The 17,921-nt window shown below is 42.6% G+C and overlaps 2 protein-coding genes across 8 annotated transcripts; one reads left to right on the top strand and one right to left on the bottom strand.

Moving 5' to 3' along the window:
• Positions 1–75: 75 nt before the first annotated feature.
• rangap1b (Ran GTPase activating protein 1b) lies at positions 76–5,681 on the bottom strand. Its single transcript, XM_057057543.1, has 16 exons — positions 5,522–5,681; positions 5,133–5,251; positions 4,905–5,032; positions 4,412–4,471; positions 3,796–3,975; positions 3,572–3,706; positions 3,177–3,335; positions 2,983–3,096; positions 2,797–2,896; positions 2,617–2,701; positions 2,347–2,524; positions 2,196–2,279; positions 2,013–2,115; positions 1,801–1,889; positions 1,089–1,210; positions 76–1,006 (listed from the first exon to the last, which is right to left on the bottom strand). The coding sequence occupies exons 2-16, from the start codon at positions 5,242–5,244 to the stop codon at positions 922–924; spliced, it is 1,734 nt and encodes a 577-aa protein (XP_056913523.1). The 5' UTR covers positions 5,245–5,251; positions 5,522–5,681; the 3' UTR covers positions 76–921.
• Positions 5,682–6,774: 1,093 nt separating this feature from the next.
• Positions 6,775–17,650, top strand: zc3h7bb (zinc finger CCCH-type containing 7Bb). 7 transcript variants are annotated; one of them, XR_008953971.1, is made up of 21 exons: positions 6,775–7,075; positions 7,705–7,769; positions 7,856–7,892; positions 8,024–8,221; positions 8,395–8,553; positions 8,935–9,075; positions 9,147–9,189; positions 9,271–9,509; positions 9,812–10,097; positions 10,255–10,313; positions 10,674–10,773; positions 10,870–11,031; positions 11,162–11,367; positions 11,439–11,539; positions 11,614–11,795; positions 11,885–11,964; positions 12,105–12,364; positions 12,439–12,544; positions 12,891–12,934; positions 13,623–13,756; positions 13,970–17,650. XR_008953971.1 is itself a non-coding variant. In XM_057056363.1 (21 exons), the coding sequence occupies exons 2-21, from the start codon at positions 7,711–7,713 to the stop codon at positions 14,003–14,005; spliced, it is 2,688 nt and encodes an 895-aa protein (XP_056912343.1). In that variant the 5' UTR covers positions 6,775–7,075; positions 7,705–7,710; the 3' UTR covers positions 14,006–17,650. The 7 variants fall into 7 exon arrangements, 6 of the variants coding, with proteins under 6 accessions (XP_056912343.1, XP_056912171.1, XP_056912430.1 ...); XM_057056363.1 differs by having other exon boundaries at positions 9,271–9,500; positions 12,826–12,934; XM_057056191.1 differs by having other exon boundaries at positions 12,826–12,934.
• Positions 17,651–17,921: the final 271 nt, after the last annotated feature.

Raw genomic sequence — 17,921 nt, 5'->3', positions numbered from 1 at the left:
TAGTTCTCAAGTTTTATCCCAGCTAGTTTCTAATGCAGCAATAACTTTTAGTCAATAAACACACAAACACGGTCAGGCTGTTGATGAATTATATTTGACAGGAGTACAAATATCAGGCACACAGAGAAAAATAGTCTAGATTTAAAGTCACAAATCTTGAAATGCCAAAAAGATTCCCATATCACCAACAGACGACTGCGAGGCAACAGTTGTGAAAAGTGAAATGAAAGAGAATGAGACAGGCAATTCTTCACTCAGAAAAAGACACAGCACCTTGAAGGGATGACCGTGTCTCCTACTCCGTGGCTGCGGGCCCATGCTCACGCAGACATTCAGGCTGGTGTGTACACGTGTGTGTTTGTGTCCTGGTGGGACTTAACAGCCACTGGAATGTTGATTCTGTTTTTCTTATGAAAGTATCATGTAAAATAATCCGATTCCCTTTTGTGCTGCAATGCCAATTCTATCAGCAAGAGCGTTACATGTGAACGAAGGTCAACCTCTTTATTTCCTCCTGCTGGCAACACTGAGGCCAACTGGACGCCGAAGACACCAGGAGAACTTCTGGAGTAGACAAAGAGGAGTAACCATAACACTGCGATTACAGCATAACCCTCAAGATATTTGCAAATTCAAGTATCAACTAGATGTATTTTTGCATGCGACTAAATGCTAAACTATGCCAGAACCATGCCAACATTCAGGGTGTTCATTTATTTACTTCTGTATTTTTTTTAGTAATGTGTCTTTCTATAAAAAAATATATAGGTAGCAATCTTAAGTAGAAAAATAAAAGATTAAGATATTTTGGGTCACAAGTCAACACATCCTTAAAATATTCGAGTGAGGGAAAACAGGTTAAGTGGTTATCAGTTTTGTGTTTGAGTGCATCGTCCCAAATCGATACTCAGCGGTCCATCATCATTGTTCCTTATCGCACTTCTTCTTCAGAGCTGAGCTCAGTCTCTCTCCTGCACCACTGCACGATTTCAGAACATCTGTGTTCCTGAAAATTCCCAAAGATTACAATTATCTTTCAATCGGGCTGACAAGACAAAAAAAAAGGTCCGGCTAAATGGTGACCCTACTTAGACATGAAGGTCTGAAGAAGTGCTGCATGGTGTGGTTCAAAATACTCCTGCTGGACGGCATGTTCTAAACACAGCAGCTGACCTGGCACTAGTGAAACCTTGGTGGTCTTCTCCTCTCCCTGGAATGAGACAAAATGATTTATCAACACCACCGTGTCTCTGTGGAAGGTAACACAACAAAAAAACAAAAAACATCTGTATTGTTCTGGCAAAACATAAGAGCGCCGTCATCCTAAAAACTCATCTTGAGAGAGATCAAAACTGTCATTATTTCAATTCAAATATAATCTTTACAATGAAGTTTACGATTTGTTTTCAGGTACTAATTTTACATTTTTTCTAGTTGCTTTTGCTTTAAAATAGTAATCAGGGAGCTAGCAGTAGCCATCCTGTTAGCAATGTTCTTGTGACAGCAGTAACGACAATAATGGAAATTCAATTATAAACACAATGGTGGTGCCAGAAAGTGTTTCCACTACCATGGGAATGATAGCCGAATCACACAAGCTACAACTATTAAAATGAATCAACACCAATGTTAGAATTCTCCAAGGCAAAACCTAATATCAATAATGATCAAAAGATGCAAACGCTGTCACCCGCCTTTATATTTAAACTGCCAGGCCAACAGACTCTAAAATAGATGTGTTGAATGGACAAAGTGTTCAGTCCCAAGCCGTTGGGACCATTGTTGGTAATAGAGCTCTACCTTTAGGAATCCCATCATGACCAGCAGCGTTGAGAGGAAGCAGTATGAACGGAAGCATGAAGAAGACAGGAGCTTCATCAGCAAAGAGTCTGTGACAGGAAACAGGGATATGGAACAATTAAGTGAAGGGACTCATTAAAAAAAAGGTTTTGGAAAAATATGAGTATGTTCTTATCTGTTGAGAAAACTAATGACTAAGTATTTACACTTACCGACAATCTCAAAAACAGCAGTCTTGGTCTCTGAATCCTCGTTATACAAGGAAGCAATTTTTAAAAGCACATCAGCTGCCTTGTGGGCGTCTGATGGATCCACCTGGTTAAAACAAGAGGGATTATCTGATCAGTAAAAATGTCTGCATAGCAAAATAATCCTCCAGGAAATTCTTCTCTTACCTGGTGCTGCAGCTGTGTCCTCATCTCCCCCAGCTGAAGGAGCTTTTCTTGAGAGGGGCTGCTGATAAAAGCCAGGATCTTTGCCTGATGGAGGACAGAATGTTGCAGTCACATTAGCCACAATAAAACCAATAATGTGGTGTTAACTTACTGGGCTCCGGAGTCTTTCAGGACTGTCTTCTCCTATTAGTCCAGTTTCCCCCACGATAACACCACCATTGTAGTCCTTACAATGATTCACTTCATCATCACCATCATCTTCATCACTGTTTTCACAAACTTCGTTCTCATCCTCGTTGTCCTCATCATCAGGTTCTCCTTCATCTTCACTGTAAAAATGTCCACAGTTTCAAAGTGAAGCCCTTATATCATGAACAATGTGGGGTGGACAATGTCCTGCACCACAAAGATATCATATTACCTGAGTGATCCCAGCATGTCTGCTTTGTCCATTTCCTCCATCACTTCCCTCAAAGCTTCACAGCCGTCCTCTCCCAGACAGTTGCCTGAAGAAGGGGCATTTAAATGTCTTTAAATACGTGCTGGATATTACAGGAAAACACATTTTCCCCATATAAATTGCATCACAAGGTGGACATACCATTCAAATCCAATCTCTCCATCTGAGGTTTGTCCATGACAGCACGGGCCACCACAAGAGCTGCTGCTTCTGTGATCTCGCCATATGAAAGATTGAGCTCCTGAGAAAAGAAACAAAAGCATCATGCTCAGCCTGTTGGCAGAGAAAACGCAGAACCACCATCTAAAGTCGTTCTCGTTAACTGACCTTGAGGACAGGAACTCCTTCTCTGATCACTGCTGCGAGGGCGATGGCTCCCTCAGAGCGAACCAGGCAGTCGCCAAAGTTGACCACCTGCAGGCTCCTCAGGTGTGTCAGAGCCTGCGCAGACAGCAGAGAATGCATGAGTACGCCAATCCACATTTATGCTCCCTTCTGGGAATTGCATTAACAGAATTTACCTTTGCCATAGCCAGCGTTCCCTTTTTGGTAAAAGTGTTGTCATTGAAGTTTAGGACACGGAGCTCACGATTGTGTCGCATAGCTGAAGCCAACGCCACCACGCCTGCATGGTTGATACCGTTCTGGGGCATGTGGACTTCTTCCAGGCTGCCTATGAGCTAACATGCAACACAAGATTCTAAGCATCTACTTGGCAAGCCGCTAAAAACCGAGTTTGAATTGTGAAAAGACACTAAACTGACAGGATAGAGATAGAGCTTTTTAGATCTTTTGATAATAAATAACAGTTCTTCAGATGACACATCTGAAAATACTTTATTCAAAAATACATGCAAAAGAATGATTTCAAAGTCTGTCAAAGGGCACAAAGCAAAGTTGGATTAGAGATTTGTACCTGAAAGGCCTTGGCGAGAGCGCGGGCTCCTTCATTTTCCAGACGGTTCCTTCCTGCAACAAACACTCTCAGCCGGAATGGAGCTCCGACCTCTGTTGACCGTCTATGGCACTCGATCAGAGCTTCGGCCAGAATCTACCAAACCAAACAGTGGTTCTCATTTAAAATGTGCTGTGGTAAAATGGACTTACAGTAAACTTCCCCTATCTGGCCTGTCTGATTACCTTCCCTCCGCCAACTCCCATGCCACAGTTATTGAGCTTCAGCTCCCTCAAGGTGTGGCAGCTGGGGCTCTTCAACAGTCGTTCGATTCCCTTCACACCATCTGGACCGAAGGCATTGTCACTCAGGTCCAGTTCAGTCAGCCGGACTCCTGCACACATCAGCGCATCGCCCAGACACCTCTGATGACAGCAAAGATAAAGCATGTAAAATCAACAGAACCAGACAGCTGTGAACACAGATCTGAGGACAGTCATAAGAAAATAGGAAAAATAAGTATATATTAATCTCTTTCTAAACATTTTCTTTAAATTTGAACCAGGGAAGGCAAAATACACATCTGGATGACATCTTTTTAAGAAATATCTCATCTTAGTCCAATTACATGATGCCAAAATCCCAGAACTAGCCATAATTTGTTGAGAAAATTATATATACAATACTTTAATCATTGTACAGAACATTTAGTAAGGGTGGCTAATCCTTATGTTCTGCTGTGACCATGAATTTACAAAGCATCCTGGAATTTTGGACAAACCGGTACAACGTATGAGGCATCTTATGATGAATTACTGTATCATTTTGGAAGCAACATAATCAGTAGGTGACAGTCTTTACCAGGGCTGTTGGGATTTCAGAGCGCAACCTTCCAGTAAACATGTCACTCCAGTAGCACCGCTGAAAGATAAGATAGCAAAAATGTTTTGGCTCGTTTCTTATTGGTCAACAGTGCTGACACTTTTGGTAGGCCTCATGACTTTAATCGCAATAATGAAACTAATATTTCCAAAAATACTTCGGAAAGAAACCAAAAATGAAAAAACAAACATGTACAGCAATTCCCTAGGTCAGTGGTGCCCAACCAGTCAACGTTTGACAATTTTACTGCTGCCTGGGAGGGTTGAACTGTAAGAAAAGTGTGCCCGCTAAGACTCACAGGCGCTACTCACTACGATAACATTTCAACATCCCTTCAAAATAAGATACAGATATGCCACAAAAACAAATATAAAGAACATTTTATTTTCATGAAAAGGAGGAGCCCTATTATTGTGTAAATGCCCAACAACATAATTTTTGGTCGAGTGAAGAATAATAAACCGATCAGTACCTGGAGCATGTCTTTGCTCTCCAGAGCTTTTGCAATGGCCCGGGCAGCATCCACTCCCATGGTGTTCCCCTCCAGACACAAAGCTCTCAGGGATTGGTGCTGCTCGATCTCACGGACCAGCTCCTCCACTAGAAGGACAAAGAACAAGCAGTAAGATGCTGAGACTGCTCAGATCTGTCCAGGAACATGTCCAAAACACAGGCCTGTCCATGAGTATCATCGTCTGACCTGATGCTGCGTCATCCAGCTTCAATCCAAGACCTTTAATGGTCAATTCTTCATCTCCAACATGAGTTTTGGCAAGAGTATCCGCCAACTGAGCGATGTCGTCGGAAGCCATCGTGACTCTGGAGAGCCAATAAGGAGAATATAAAGTAGCTATTATTTCATGTGAGAAATGCCCACGATCACAATTCAGTAAACAGAGAAAAAGCAACTCTTTCCAACATCAACAACATTTCCAATCAATAAAATTTATTGTCACGTTAGCTAGTTAGCTTTACCGGCGATAGCTATGGAGGTATATCAGTATAACCTGTTAGCGCAGGAGAGAGAGAAGCGATCGTCTTTATCAAGAAATGCCAATTTTCAATAATCTCTCTTAAACAGCAACTTACCACAGAGAATAATTTCGAGAGAACGTGTTAGAGACTGTCGCAAATCGTGGTGTACACACGCCAACCCTGAACGGCGCCGGCCGGTTGCTTGTCAAGTGCCTGATAACCCGGAAACGTAACCGTGTCACTACTGCGCATGTGCGACAGACATCACAAGTCGATATAAAACGTTACACTTTGAAATCAAAGGAACATAAGAAATAAACCTTACTAAAATTCCATTTCAATTAAATACATTAAACATCGCACACATTCTTTTATATGCACCACAACGGTGACATAATGTTTAAATTGATATAAAGACGACCTTTTTTGGCTTGGAAATTTACGTTTGTAATTGTGACATTTGGCAAAAGGTAAAATTATAAGGATTTATTTGTCGTGTTTATTGGAGTCATAAAAGTCAGCTATAAAACATCGATAATTTAGGGTAGTCTAAGAAAGACAAGTGCTGGTAAAAAGAGCCGTCTTTCCAGAATTTGTGTTATTTCAAAAGACCAAAAGAAATTTTAAATTACGGTTATATATTACAAAAAACACGTCACATTAAGGTCATAATCAATATTTTGAAACTTGGTAAATACGATTCTGCATAACTGTATAATTTATTGAAGAAATGACTGTTTACAATAAGACACGATGTCATACAGAAAGTGTATTTTACACAACTCCGAATATTGTACAATCTTGCCCTCGATAAGAGTCCTAAATGAAGTTCTATTTAAAAGCTTTCGAACGACGATGTGATATGCGCAGGTTAGCATATTAACACGTTTTAGAATACCGGTACTTGTTTACACAGCTCTTGTTGAATAATTAACGATGCATATAGCCAAGGTTTAACGCATGCGCAGTAAATCGTAGGCGTAAACGCTGACACTTAACCACGTGACATCATTGCGCTCCTCTCTTCTTCTTCTTCCTCTATTTTCATTTTACTGAAACGAATATACAAACGCTCTACCGCCATCTGCTGTTTTAACCAAATGTTTGTTCTGTTTACCAAGTACCTCAACACCCTCACATTGGAACCAATATCGTTTTAATGTCCCTGACAGTGCAAATCATCAAAATAAATATTAATGTGATCAATTTACAATGCTGTGCGTTGGCACAAGCGATGCGTATGCGTGCCAGTGAGTGAGTGTCATAACTTATAGGCAGTTTCTTACATCCAAACCCTAAATTCTGCACTGAGACCCTTCAGGTGTTTCCACTTAAACAATAATAAATATTTGTCGACCTCTTGTGGTCACCATTAAACACAAAACTTGTCGCGGGTGCAGTCAGAAATAGTTAGCAGTTAGCTCCCTCATGTTATCCGCTCAGTATCTGGCAGCAGAAGTAGCGCAGGGAAAGTCGAGCTCCGTCCACACGCAAATGACGGCGATACTGGACTTAAAAACATGCGCCTGGATGTTGAATGATATTCGGCTGGCCAGTTTTCCGATCTTTGTCACCAAAGATCTGTGAAGTTATTTCTGATCTGAGAAGAGCTCTAAATAGGTTCAACGTTCTAACCGGGGGCTTTGCTGCAGTCCTACAAGTAAACAAGTAAGCTAAATTATCTGCTTGTTAGCTTGACATTAAGTAGATCTGTGGTTTGGCTCACATCTCTGTTATTTTATCCTTAATCATTTTCTGAACTATAAATAACCCAGGATACGATGACTTACAAGTTTTTTTTTCTTCTGGAAGCTCATTTTTAGCTAAGCTAAATAAGTGATTGGTATTTAGGTTGGTGGCTTATCTCCACTGCGCGTTAAAGTCACACAGTGTTAACATTACGTTATTCAACAGTATTAACCTGTCGTTTCGTGCCCATTTTACGTTCTTACAAACATCGTAGCGTTTATAGGAGCACAGACAAATGCAACCATCCAAATAACATGCTAGTGTTAGCCGGCTACCTCGCTAAAGTGAAACATTGTCTTTTATTCTTAATAGAGATGGCAAAGCAGCTGCGCAATATATGCATCAAATATTGTCTGGCCTGCCTTTGAGAATAAAAACGCGAACTAGGATCAGCAGGTAGCGTTTGCCGCTTGTTGTTTATTTACGATGGATGATTAGCGTGTGGTAATGACAGGCCTTGGTATGTGCTGGCTGTGGTGGGCTTAACCAACACTTCCACATCGAAGAAAATCAGTCTTCCCATTGAGATCATGTTTGTGATTACCCAGCAGGGAATGGATCCCGAACGTCAAAAACGCAGAGAAGATATATCCAAAGCGATGAGCTTTATTAAGTAAGTGGACAGTCAGTGCAACATGTTGAGGCTGTGTTCAGCCTGTACATGGAGACTGATCGAACTGTCTCCATTCCTGCCCACAGGTCATCGCTGCCTTTTCCAGAGCCAGAGAGTTATGAGGTCTGTATTTAAGTTTATTATCTCCTGTCTGCTCCTGCAGTGTGGGTTCCGATGTTTTGGGCTCAGATTTTGTTATTATTATTATTATTCTTATTATTATTATTATTATTATTATTATTATTCCCATTCAGGCATTTCTTACCCAGTTAGTTTGTCACTTGCTGGACGAGGGCAACTCTTGCTACCGAGATGGGGATTGGCAGCAGGCAACGCAGCAGTACAGCGAGGGGATCAGTGTTGCCCGTTACGCTCAGGCTGAAGCGCTCGTCATTCCCTACGAGTTACTGGAGTGCCTCTATGTCAATAGGGCTGCTGCTTTCTACCAAGCGGTGAGGCATTCTGCCATTTTTACAGCTATTTGGTCAATTCGGTTGGTGACGTCATTTTTATGCTTGTCGCAATTTGCAGACGTTTCAGAAACTCTTAACAAACTCTGCTTTAGTTTTTAAATATAAACTTTGATAGATCCCTAGATAAGATGATTGTTTTTATCTGTTCTCAGCGGGAGTATGAACACGGTGTTCAAGACTGTGACAGTGCACTCTGCGTGTCAGAAGGGAGTCGAAGGGCTTTGTACCGCAAAGCTCTCTGCCTGAGAGAGATGGGCCGATTCCGAGAAGCTTATGAGTGTGGAACCCGTTGTCTTCTCACAGCACCACATGTACGTCTTTAAACCCATCAGTGTCTGTAATGATGTTTTATCTCAAGGTATCTCTTGCACATCTTATTTGCACCTTAATTTTTCTTCACACTGTCTGACACTCCTGTATATAATTTTAATTTCTGTATATACTGTACAATGTACATAGCAATGTACATAATAGAAGAGTCTTTTTCTTTTTTTCTTTTGGTACTTTTCTGTATTGTACACCACGGGCTACCGCTGTAACGTGCAATTTCCCCGATGTGGGATCAATAAAATCTTTTATCCTTATCCTATCCATAGGTGGAAGATGGAAGAAGGTTTTACCGCTGAAAAATTGACTTCCTAATGAAGATTTAACGCGGATATAATAAATCTGTATGCCCTCTCATTTTCCAGGACACAATTGTGACTGAGCTGGCCCAGGATCTGGCCAAAAAACTGGGCCTGAAGGGCCGCAAAGCTTACGTCAGCCCTCAGACGGAGTCCACAGGCACAGAAGGGGAGAGTCTTGGGGAGACCTCCTCACCTACTGGAGATGTAGGTGATGTTTGCAATGCTTACAGTGATATTTGGTTATTTGGTCTAACTTATGTTCTGTACACCTTCAGATGTCGTCCAATGGCCTAGAATCTCTTGGGGACATTGGACCAGGTATGACTGAACTCCTCCCCCACTAAATTCACGGCTGCTTGCGTGTTAATTCCACCAATCCAATGTCTTGATCCTCGTTAGCCGACCTGTCCAGTGCTCAGTGCATACCTGCTCCACTGGCCACACCAATCCCAGTCAGCGACGAACCCGCATCCTCAGTGATGACTCCATGCACCGAGCTTTCGGAGAGCAGCAGCCAGGGGATGCCTCCCATGCCCTACTCGGTGCCGGTGTCAGAACATATGGAGGAGTGCAGCAGCAGCGTCATCAAGGATCAGCTGGACAGCCTGCTGGAGTGCATCCCAAAGAAAGTTAGTGAAGTGAGTTTAAGATAAATGGGGGAAATTATTCTTTTTTGTTGGTTTAAATCTGTTCTCCTTTAGACTGAAAGCGTCAGAATTGAGGAATTGACAGTTTATGTGTGTCTGATTTCATTATTAAAGGCTTTTTGTGAAGCTAACACTGTTGATAAAGGTGGTGACTGACATCACATTGCAGGGTTTTTTGTGCTATTTGTCATGGATGGGGTTGTGTTTAATGATCTTTAAATAAAGTCAAGAGTAACATTGGTTTTGTTCGGCCCTGGATATAAAGGAATATATTCCTATTGTTCCCTTACCAGAATCCAGTCCAAGGTGCTATACCCACCAATCTCCCCAACACAGCGGTGGGTCTCCGCCCCCCATATTCCTCGAGCCTTCCGCCTTCTTCTTCGCAACTTCCCACCGCCTTCTTCAGCTCCTCTCTCAACGAGATGCCCCCACTGGAGCCTTACTCACCGCTGAGCGGGCGGGATCAGGCCTCCACCCAAGCACAGGATGCTCTGGGTGGCTTCCCAACGGATGGAGAAGACAAGTCAGGAGTGACAGCCAGCAGTCTGGACTCGTTGTCTGAGTACACTCTTCCTGGTAAGGACATTTCTAGAGTCTACATGCACTTCAGTTGCAGTTCTCTTTAGAAATGGTGATGAGCTAATGGGAAATTGGCCTGGAAAGCTGGCTGTGCACGAGCAAGATGGTGTCACGACCATTTGGTTTCTGACGTAGTGGTTCTTTCATTTCAAAGGGGGGCCGGTGTGTCACAGCTTCATGCCTGGAATGCGCAACTACAGTGCTGCACATACGGTGAGCAGCATCAGTTCCTTCTCATGAGAAACTCCTACAAGAGGACTGTTTATGTTGGCACCTCACTGTGTGGTGTCAAAGATTTATATATTAAATTATTATGGTTGGTAATGGTTAAATTATTTGGGTTACATGGAGCACCTGGAGGGATAAAAGTTATTATTAGGAGTGTTTTTAATGGAAAACTCTATTCTTAAAGCCTTCAGGACCAAGTTCACCTGCTTTCTTTAGCTCTTGATATGCTTTGCAACAAAGCAGACCCATAATTATAGTTATATTCGTGAAGCGCATATGCTTGGTGATGATGACTGAGGTCGTCTAGTGGTCCCGGTTTAATGTCACCTGTTATTTGCTCCTCAGAACGGACCAGCAGGAACAAACCTGTCCATGCTGTCCAGGAATCCTCTGGCCCAAACGCACGAGTTCCGGCAGGCTTGCCACGCCTGCTACAGTCGAATAGGTCCGTTTCACTGAAGCTACTCAAGAAATCGGACCCAAATGGAATTCATAGAATGAGCTGATGTTGCCTCTGTATTTTTTCTCCTGTGGCTCTCAGGTCCACGAGTAATGGACTACAAATATCAGCCGGAGGCAGCGCACCGCTGTAAGAGGGATGTGCTTCTGTGCCGCCTCAAGAACACAGACGATCCCACTTGGAAGAGGATCCGCCCACGGCCTGCACGAAACAACTTCCTGGGGGCATTTGTACTCTGTAAAGGTACATATATTTAATATTTTAGCTAATACTTCAACATACCCTGAAGTATATAAAAGTGAGTAGAAAAGGCACCTTGTGTAGTGAAAACATGTTAAAAATGTATTTATATTTCCCATCTTGCCCTTTGCAGAGGTGCAGGAGCGTCAGGAATGCCAGTATGGAGAGAACTGTACATTTGCTTATTGCCAGGAGGAAATAGATGTGTGGACCCAGGAGAGGAAGGGCGCCCTGAGCCGAGAGCTGCTGTTTGATCCGCTGGGCAGCACAGAAAGGAGGGCGCTCAGCGTCACAAGGCTGCTGCAGCTCCATATGGGCATGTTTATGTTCCTCTGTGAGGTGAGATCCTTTGTGTCCTTTGATTCTCGTCGGACCTATTGGGGCATCTGCATCTCCTCCTCTTTCTACAGGAATGCTTTGACAGCAAACCTCGCATAATCAGCAAGCGCAGCAAAGAAAATTTAGCTGTCTGCTCAAACCTGACAGCCCGACACCCGTTTGATGACAACAAGTGAGTTATATCCTTATTTTCTGTCTTTGTGACTCTTAGGATCCAGTTAATTGGCCTGTTCTTGTCCCCTGCAGGTGCCTGGTGCACGTGGTGAGGTCAGCCAACGTGCGCTACAGTAAGGTGCGTCCCCTGCACCCGCTCTGCCAGTTTGACGTGTGTCGCCACGAGGTCCGCTACGGGTGCCAGAGAGAGGACAGCTGCTCCTTCGCTCACTCCGTCATAGAACTGAAATGCTGGGTCCTGCAGCAGGACACCGGTGGGCTTTTAATTCTTTTGTATCGTCACATGTTGAAAGACTGAATGAAATTTCATGGAGTTTTTTACCCCCCTAAATGTTTTCATCAGGTATCACACACGAAGAAATGGTGCAGGAGTCCAAACGCCACTGGCAGCGGCTGGAACAGAATGCCCAGAAACAGCAGAAGGTAAGGCACAGGCACATTTCAACAGTTTGAGCGTGTGGTTTGTCCCGTATTCCAGATTTTAGTGGAGGGATTGATAGCTGTCCTGGAGCAGCTGACTTATCTGCTTTTATCAGTGGCTGTCATTCGCTCTTGCATTGCAGCCTCTTCATATCCCCCACCCAAGCAGCAGCAGCATACCTGGAGGAGGCTTTGGGGGGATGGGGGGCGGAGGAGTCGGAGGGGAATGCATCGGAGGAGGTGGCGTGAGCCCCATGGGTGGGGTGGGTGTGGGAGGTGCGTCGGGAAGGGGGCGCCCCCTCAACCTGAAAATGAAGTTCGTGTGCGGTCAGTGCTGGAGAGAAGGACAGGTCAGCGAGCCTGACAAGAACCTGAAGTACTGCACGGCCAAAGCGCGGCACAGGTCAGCCCTTTTTGTTTGTTTTGGGGTTTTGTTTTTACTCCCCTCAGGTTTATGTCAGCTCGCTGTCTCTACAGCTGGACGAAGGAGCGCCGGGTCCTGCTGGTAAAATCGTTTGAGAAGAAAAAGTGGGTCGTCGTTCGGCCACTTCCCTTTTCACGTACCTATCCACAACAATATGACGTGAGTTTCTCTCCGCCTCCACTCGCTGGTACACTAGATCTGACGCCATTTTCACCCTGTGGCGGTGAGAGAGGTCAAAGGGATGCGAAAACAATCATTTTACTTAACTTTTATTAGGGATTGTATGCCTAAGAACTCTCCACAATTTTGTTATGATTATTCCATTTTACCTAAATATAAGGGAACTCATTTTCCAAAACTGTTTTTTGTTTTTTTTTCTATTTCTTAGTGTTGTCCAATATTCTGTAACATGCTGTAACATATTACCGCATCTCTTTTAGATGTGTGTGCATGTGATGAAGCAGAAAAAGTGCCACTATATTGGAAATTGCTCCTTTGCTCACAGTTTGGAGGAGCGGGATGTCTGGACATACATGAAGAACAACAGCTGTAAGCTTCTCTTTCCATTTTAAAGACTCAACTACATCTAATCATTACATTGATAGGTTTATTCGAGTAACACTATTACAAATATATCAAGGGATTTTCTCTGCCTCGAGTACTCATTTATTTAAATGTAAAGCTCAAAGCACAAGATTTTGCACAGACTACTTCTACACAAGGCACTTATGTCACCCACACAAACTAAGAGGGAGGAGGAAGTGAAAATGTTCGGATGAAGTAGCGGGAAGACGGAAGAGTTGAGGAAAAGTAGCAATAATGGTGACATTTTCTCTTGCGTAGGGTGACCAGACCTCCTCTTTTGCCAGGACATGTCCTCTTTTTGAGTCCAGGTGGAATTTCAGAATCGTCCATAATTTTTTTTTTCTACTAGAATCTCAATCTCTTGTTACAAACAAGTCACGCCCTCCCTCCCTCCCTCCCTCTCCCGCTCCCGCTGCAGGGTCTTCTTTTTCCCCACATTCAAATCTGCTTAATCCGATTACTCGATTAACCGAAGGATTTTTCAGTAGACTATCTGATGACTAAAATATTCGATACCTGCAGCCCTAATTGAAAGCAAATTCATTGTAGAAATACATATCGAGGGTTCGGTTAGGGTGGCGGTGCTTGCCTGCACATGTTCCTTGCAAGGTTACTGAGGGTGTTCTTTGTCTCGTGTTCCTTATGCCTTCAGTGAGAGACATGCAACAGATGTATGAATTGTGGCTGGAGCTCACGAATCAGAACAGACGCACGGACAGCTCCGCTGTCACCCCGCCCCCAGAAGACAAACAGGTCACCCTAACAGCCGAGTACACAGAAACCATGGTGAGTGCTTCTCACGAAAGTTGATGAGACGAACCTGTAATTAAATGAACAGGTTATGCAGTCACTGTCTTCATTTCAGGATAATGGGGTGTATGTTCAGGTTGCACCTGTATACGGTGTTGGATAACACTCCATACCAGTGCAGAGCTTTCTTTGTCTGCATGACGGGTCTGATAACAGCGTCTCTAATAGTGGTGGGGTGTGTGGTTTCAGGGAGGCCAGCGGATGTCTGAAGGCGATGATCTCTGAACACTACCATGTGATCAGATGGACCGGGTCGCCGTCGAGCCACAGACAGAATCAGAGATGGGCCTCATATTCCCGCCAGTCTGGTCTCCTGTAGGATGAGAGAGACGGAAAACACCCCATACATGCGTGAACACACAGCACACGAGACACAGTTCACAGACACCGGTTAACATAAAGTGACAGCTAATGAATTGAAAACACACATTTTGTATTGTTTATTATGATGATCACACACACGCAGCACCTTTAAGCTCCCATTAAATTTATACTGCAAATTCCACAATCAACTGGTTTTACTCTGACTAAACCCATTTCAGTTTGCTCCCCCTTCCCCTAGAGGGAGCACCATTCTATTTTCTTTTTTCTTTCTTCCTCACAGCACTGAACTTAAAAAAAATCCTAGGATGGGTGCGCTGGCCGCAGCTCAAATCTTACTCTGAGTCGAAAACTGAACACAAGCTCATCGCTTGTACGCGTAAATAAATCCTGGAAACAAAGCCGTCAGTTGGCCGTCAGTTGTCTGTGGCTGTCCAGACATTCTAAAGCTGAATAGAGACGTCTTGGGAGACAGTGGCATAAGAACCAAATTCCTTTCTTGTCAAACAGGATGAAACAGTGTTTTTGTGATGATTGAAGAGTTCGAGCTTGATTCTTGATTTCTAGGGGATTTTTACTTCCTCGTTATATTGTCTGCCATATTGGTGGAATGCTATGAATGTAATGCCTGCATGGGCCTTTGAAACTAGGAAGTTAGTCACGAATAATTTGCTGTGGTTGTGGAATGTATGCAAGTATAATGTAAATGCCCCTACACATACAATGGGAGAGCCCCCCCTTTATAGAAATAGCCCACTGCATATCCTGCAGAGGGCCATATTACACATGCACATACGTTCATGTCACCTTGTAGCTCCTTACAGTGATCCACTGGATCCTACGCTGTGGGAATGTTAGCCCCTCCCTCATGTCGGCCACCAAAAACTGGACTTGTGGTTAATGTCTTGCAGCAACCAAGGTGCTAACTATCACGCACTTTAATCGGGGTGACAGCTGACACGGATGGCTGCAGTGAAATAACCACTGTTCAGGTGTATAAAGCTGACTGGAAACCGGTGAGAACGGTCAAAGAGTTCTGCTAGGAACACTATGGTTTGGTTTTGGAAAAAGGCCGAGATAATTGATCATTTAAGGAGTGGAACATGTTTAGTCTGAGGTCGTTTGTCACTGATGAAATATCAAACCTTTCATGATGTGAAACGTTCTAGCTTTAGCCTGGGAAACACTTCATGCCCCACATTGTGCCTATTAACAACAACGAAAACACGTGACATTAACACTTCTGCACATAGAAACACACCACATCTGTTGCTTTGCTATTCTAGCCTTTAGTGTGGATGGTAACACAATGGAGGTATGTTTATATTCAGATACTTATACATACATTATACATATTTACAAATAATGGTATATTACTAATGATAATTGATAAGGTAGCTGTTAAGCTTAATAAACATATAACCTGAAATCTGTATTAATTACATAAATTTAAATTCTTGTCATTGAGGTATGTTATAGACGTGCATCGCTGAACTAGATGACATAGTTTTTGGTTTTTTTTTTGTTTTTTTTTAAAAATTTTATGGATTTATTTGTCATTTTCTCTTTGTGTGGGTTGTTCCAGATGGATGTACAAATGTTGCAGCGGAGATTAAGTTTTGTTTATTCTAAAAGAGAAAAAAAATCATAGGTGGAAATCATATATGATCTCTTGGTTTAATTGCAGCAGGAATACTAGATTTATATATTCATTGTTTAGAGTATTTTGGGGTTCTGTGTGGAGTATAATAAAGGAGCTGCATTTTATATTTTACTTTGGAAAAAATATATGGTATTCTAATATTTGGCCTCTCTTCAGTTTGTTGCTAAAAATCCCTTTAAATTAGACACGACGGTGAGGAAGATGAATATCCCAGTGGTGAATACATACAGGCCTTATATGAGCTGTTGATAATGAACCTGTCTGGAACAACCCAAGTATTAGCTTCTTCGAGGGATCGTATTACTACGCTTAGTATTATGAATATGATGATGATAATTATTGCTATTGACTATTTCTATTTCTTCTCTATATGCTATTGATATATGTATGTTAATTGCAATGTATAACTCTATATATGTATCTATGTATGAATATAATTGACAGTAAATATGCACTGTGTATGCAGCAGTGCACAGCTCTGCCTGGGAGGCGGTGAGCAGGAAAAAGAATCAGTTCATATTTCATGTCAATCCTTTATTCCATTTGACTGTTGACTTTCAGACCGGACGCAATGACTTTGCACGATCTGGAAGGAGCGTGAGCTCCTCAAGGGTTGTTTTCAGCATGGCTCAAGAAAGATAGTTAATGCCTAAAAGTTGAAAGTGAATGCAGCATTGATCTCCCCCACAGATTTGGCTGCTCACTGCTCGTGCTTTTAGGACTCACCAGACAAAGGCAGATCTGGAAACAAACGCATACATAGTTGCCTATATACTCCCGTATAGCGCCTTATTCCACATACTACACCTATAAGATGATACATACCCTTATTGTATAATCCTGCTTACTATATACTGGATATGATACCTATGACATTTATTATAACACTTAGTCATTCTTATGATGTGATTTAGTGAAAAGAGATGGCTGAAACATTTTGGCTGTGGCTGTGCCAGGGTGTGCTGTGGTGTTAAAATGCTTCACGCTCAGATGCTCTCATTTCTGTTCACGTTAACCTTTGGCTAAAGACAGGGCCTTGTAATTGTTTAAGGTGTTTGCGTCAGATCCCAGAAGAAATTGGAGCATTTGAGGAGAAGCTTCTCGTGATATTGGAAGAGCCCGAAGTGGTGATGCAACTGACCTCAGGAAAATAGAAATCTGTGGTCTTGTTGCAGGATCTACATGCCTACTTGAAGGCAGGCAAATCATGACACAAACTTGAGGGTAGATGTGCTGCTTCTGTACCTGCACCCTCTATCAGCACTATCATGTAGCTTCCTGGTGTATAATTGTCACCTGATTTTCTTTTGTGTTGAAACTGTGAAGACATTGGCCCCCAGTTCTCAAACCTATATCGTCTTTTCCTCCTACTTCCTTCCTGGACACATAATGCCAATGGACTTAAACTACATAGGTTCATTTATTCACATAATGTCAAAAGCTATTTGCTAAAGGTTGATTCTTTTTTTTCTTTTTTCTTTCTGGAGTTATTTTAGGTTTTAGACCTGTTCTGGTCATCAGCGCTGTTAATGGACAGGGCGTTTTCCGAAAGCTCTCCCCCTCACGTTTGTGTCATATGATTCCCAGCACCAGCATGCACCTACCCAGCCACACAAAACCCTTAATTTATCCGTTTTTAGTGTTTTGAAAATCAGTTTTTTGAATTGCAACTTCTCGGATGAAAACACCAGGATTGTGAAAAAGTAGAGCGGGGGAAAAAAACGAGGCCTGTTTTTGTACTGTATTTTTACATTTCTTTATTTTATGCTTCGTTTACCTTCTTGACTTTGTTTTCTGTTTTCCCCTCCTTGGTTGGAAGTTGATGATCATTCAAGTGGACCAAATCTCTTGAAAGCATTTAATAAACAGACTGTTTTAGAAAGAAATTGTCTTATGATTTGTCAAAGTGATTTCAGTTACAGACCAATGTAACATGTGGTTTTTATTCCAAACTGGTCTGTTTGGAAAGCAATCTTACACGTGACGGTGAAGGTGTTATGAAATCATAAACTACTCGTCTTTATCAGTCAGAAGACTTTGGACTGCCGATTGGAATTGCATGGTTGTATTTCTTTTCTCTGTTTGACAAGTAAGCAGAGTCTTAAGAGGGTTAAAATAACTAGGAAAGAAAACATTTAAAGAGCACAGAACTCTGCC

This window comes from Takifugu flavidus, chromosome 1 (assembly GCF_003711565.1).
Source record: "Takifugu flavidus isolate HTHZ2018 chromosome 1, ASM371156v2, whole genome shotgun sequence".
Classification (NCBI taxonomy): domain Eukaryota; kingdom Metazoa; phylum Chordata; class Actinopteri; order Tetraodontiformes; family Tetraodontidae; genus Takifugu; species Takifugu flavidus.
Note: the sequence above shows the minus strand (reverse complement) of the source record. Positions and strands in the feature narration are given on the sequence as shown.

Bases quoted from the DNA above. Each gene is read 5' to 3' on its own strand.
- zc3h7bb (XM_057056191.1), top strand. From the start codon at position 7,711: ATGGATCCCGAACGTCAAAAACGCAGAGAAGATATATCCAAAGCGATG. The intron at 9,510-9,811 runs GTGAGTTTAAGA...TTCCCTTACCAG, and splicing joins TCCCAAAGAAAGTTAGTGAA to AATCCAGTCCAAGGTGCTAT. The intron at 10,314-10,673 runs GTGAGCAGCATC...TTTGCTCCTCAG, and splicing joins ACTACAGTGCTGCACATACG to AACGGACCAGCAGGAACAAA.
- rangap1b (XM_057057543.1), bottom strand. From the start codon at position 5,244: ATGGCTTCCGACGACATCGCTCAGTTGGCGGATACTCTTGCCAAAACT. The intron at 2,280-2,346 runs GTAAGTTAACAC...GTCCTCCATCAG, and splicing joins CTGAAAGACTCCGGAGCCCA to GCAAAGATCCTGGCTTTTAT. The intron at 1,007-1,088 runs GTAGGGTCACCA...GGGAATTTTCAG, and splicing joins CTTCAGACCTTCATGTCTAA to GAACACAGATGTTCTGAAAT.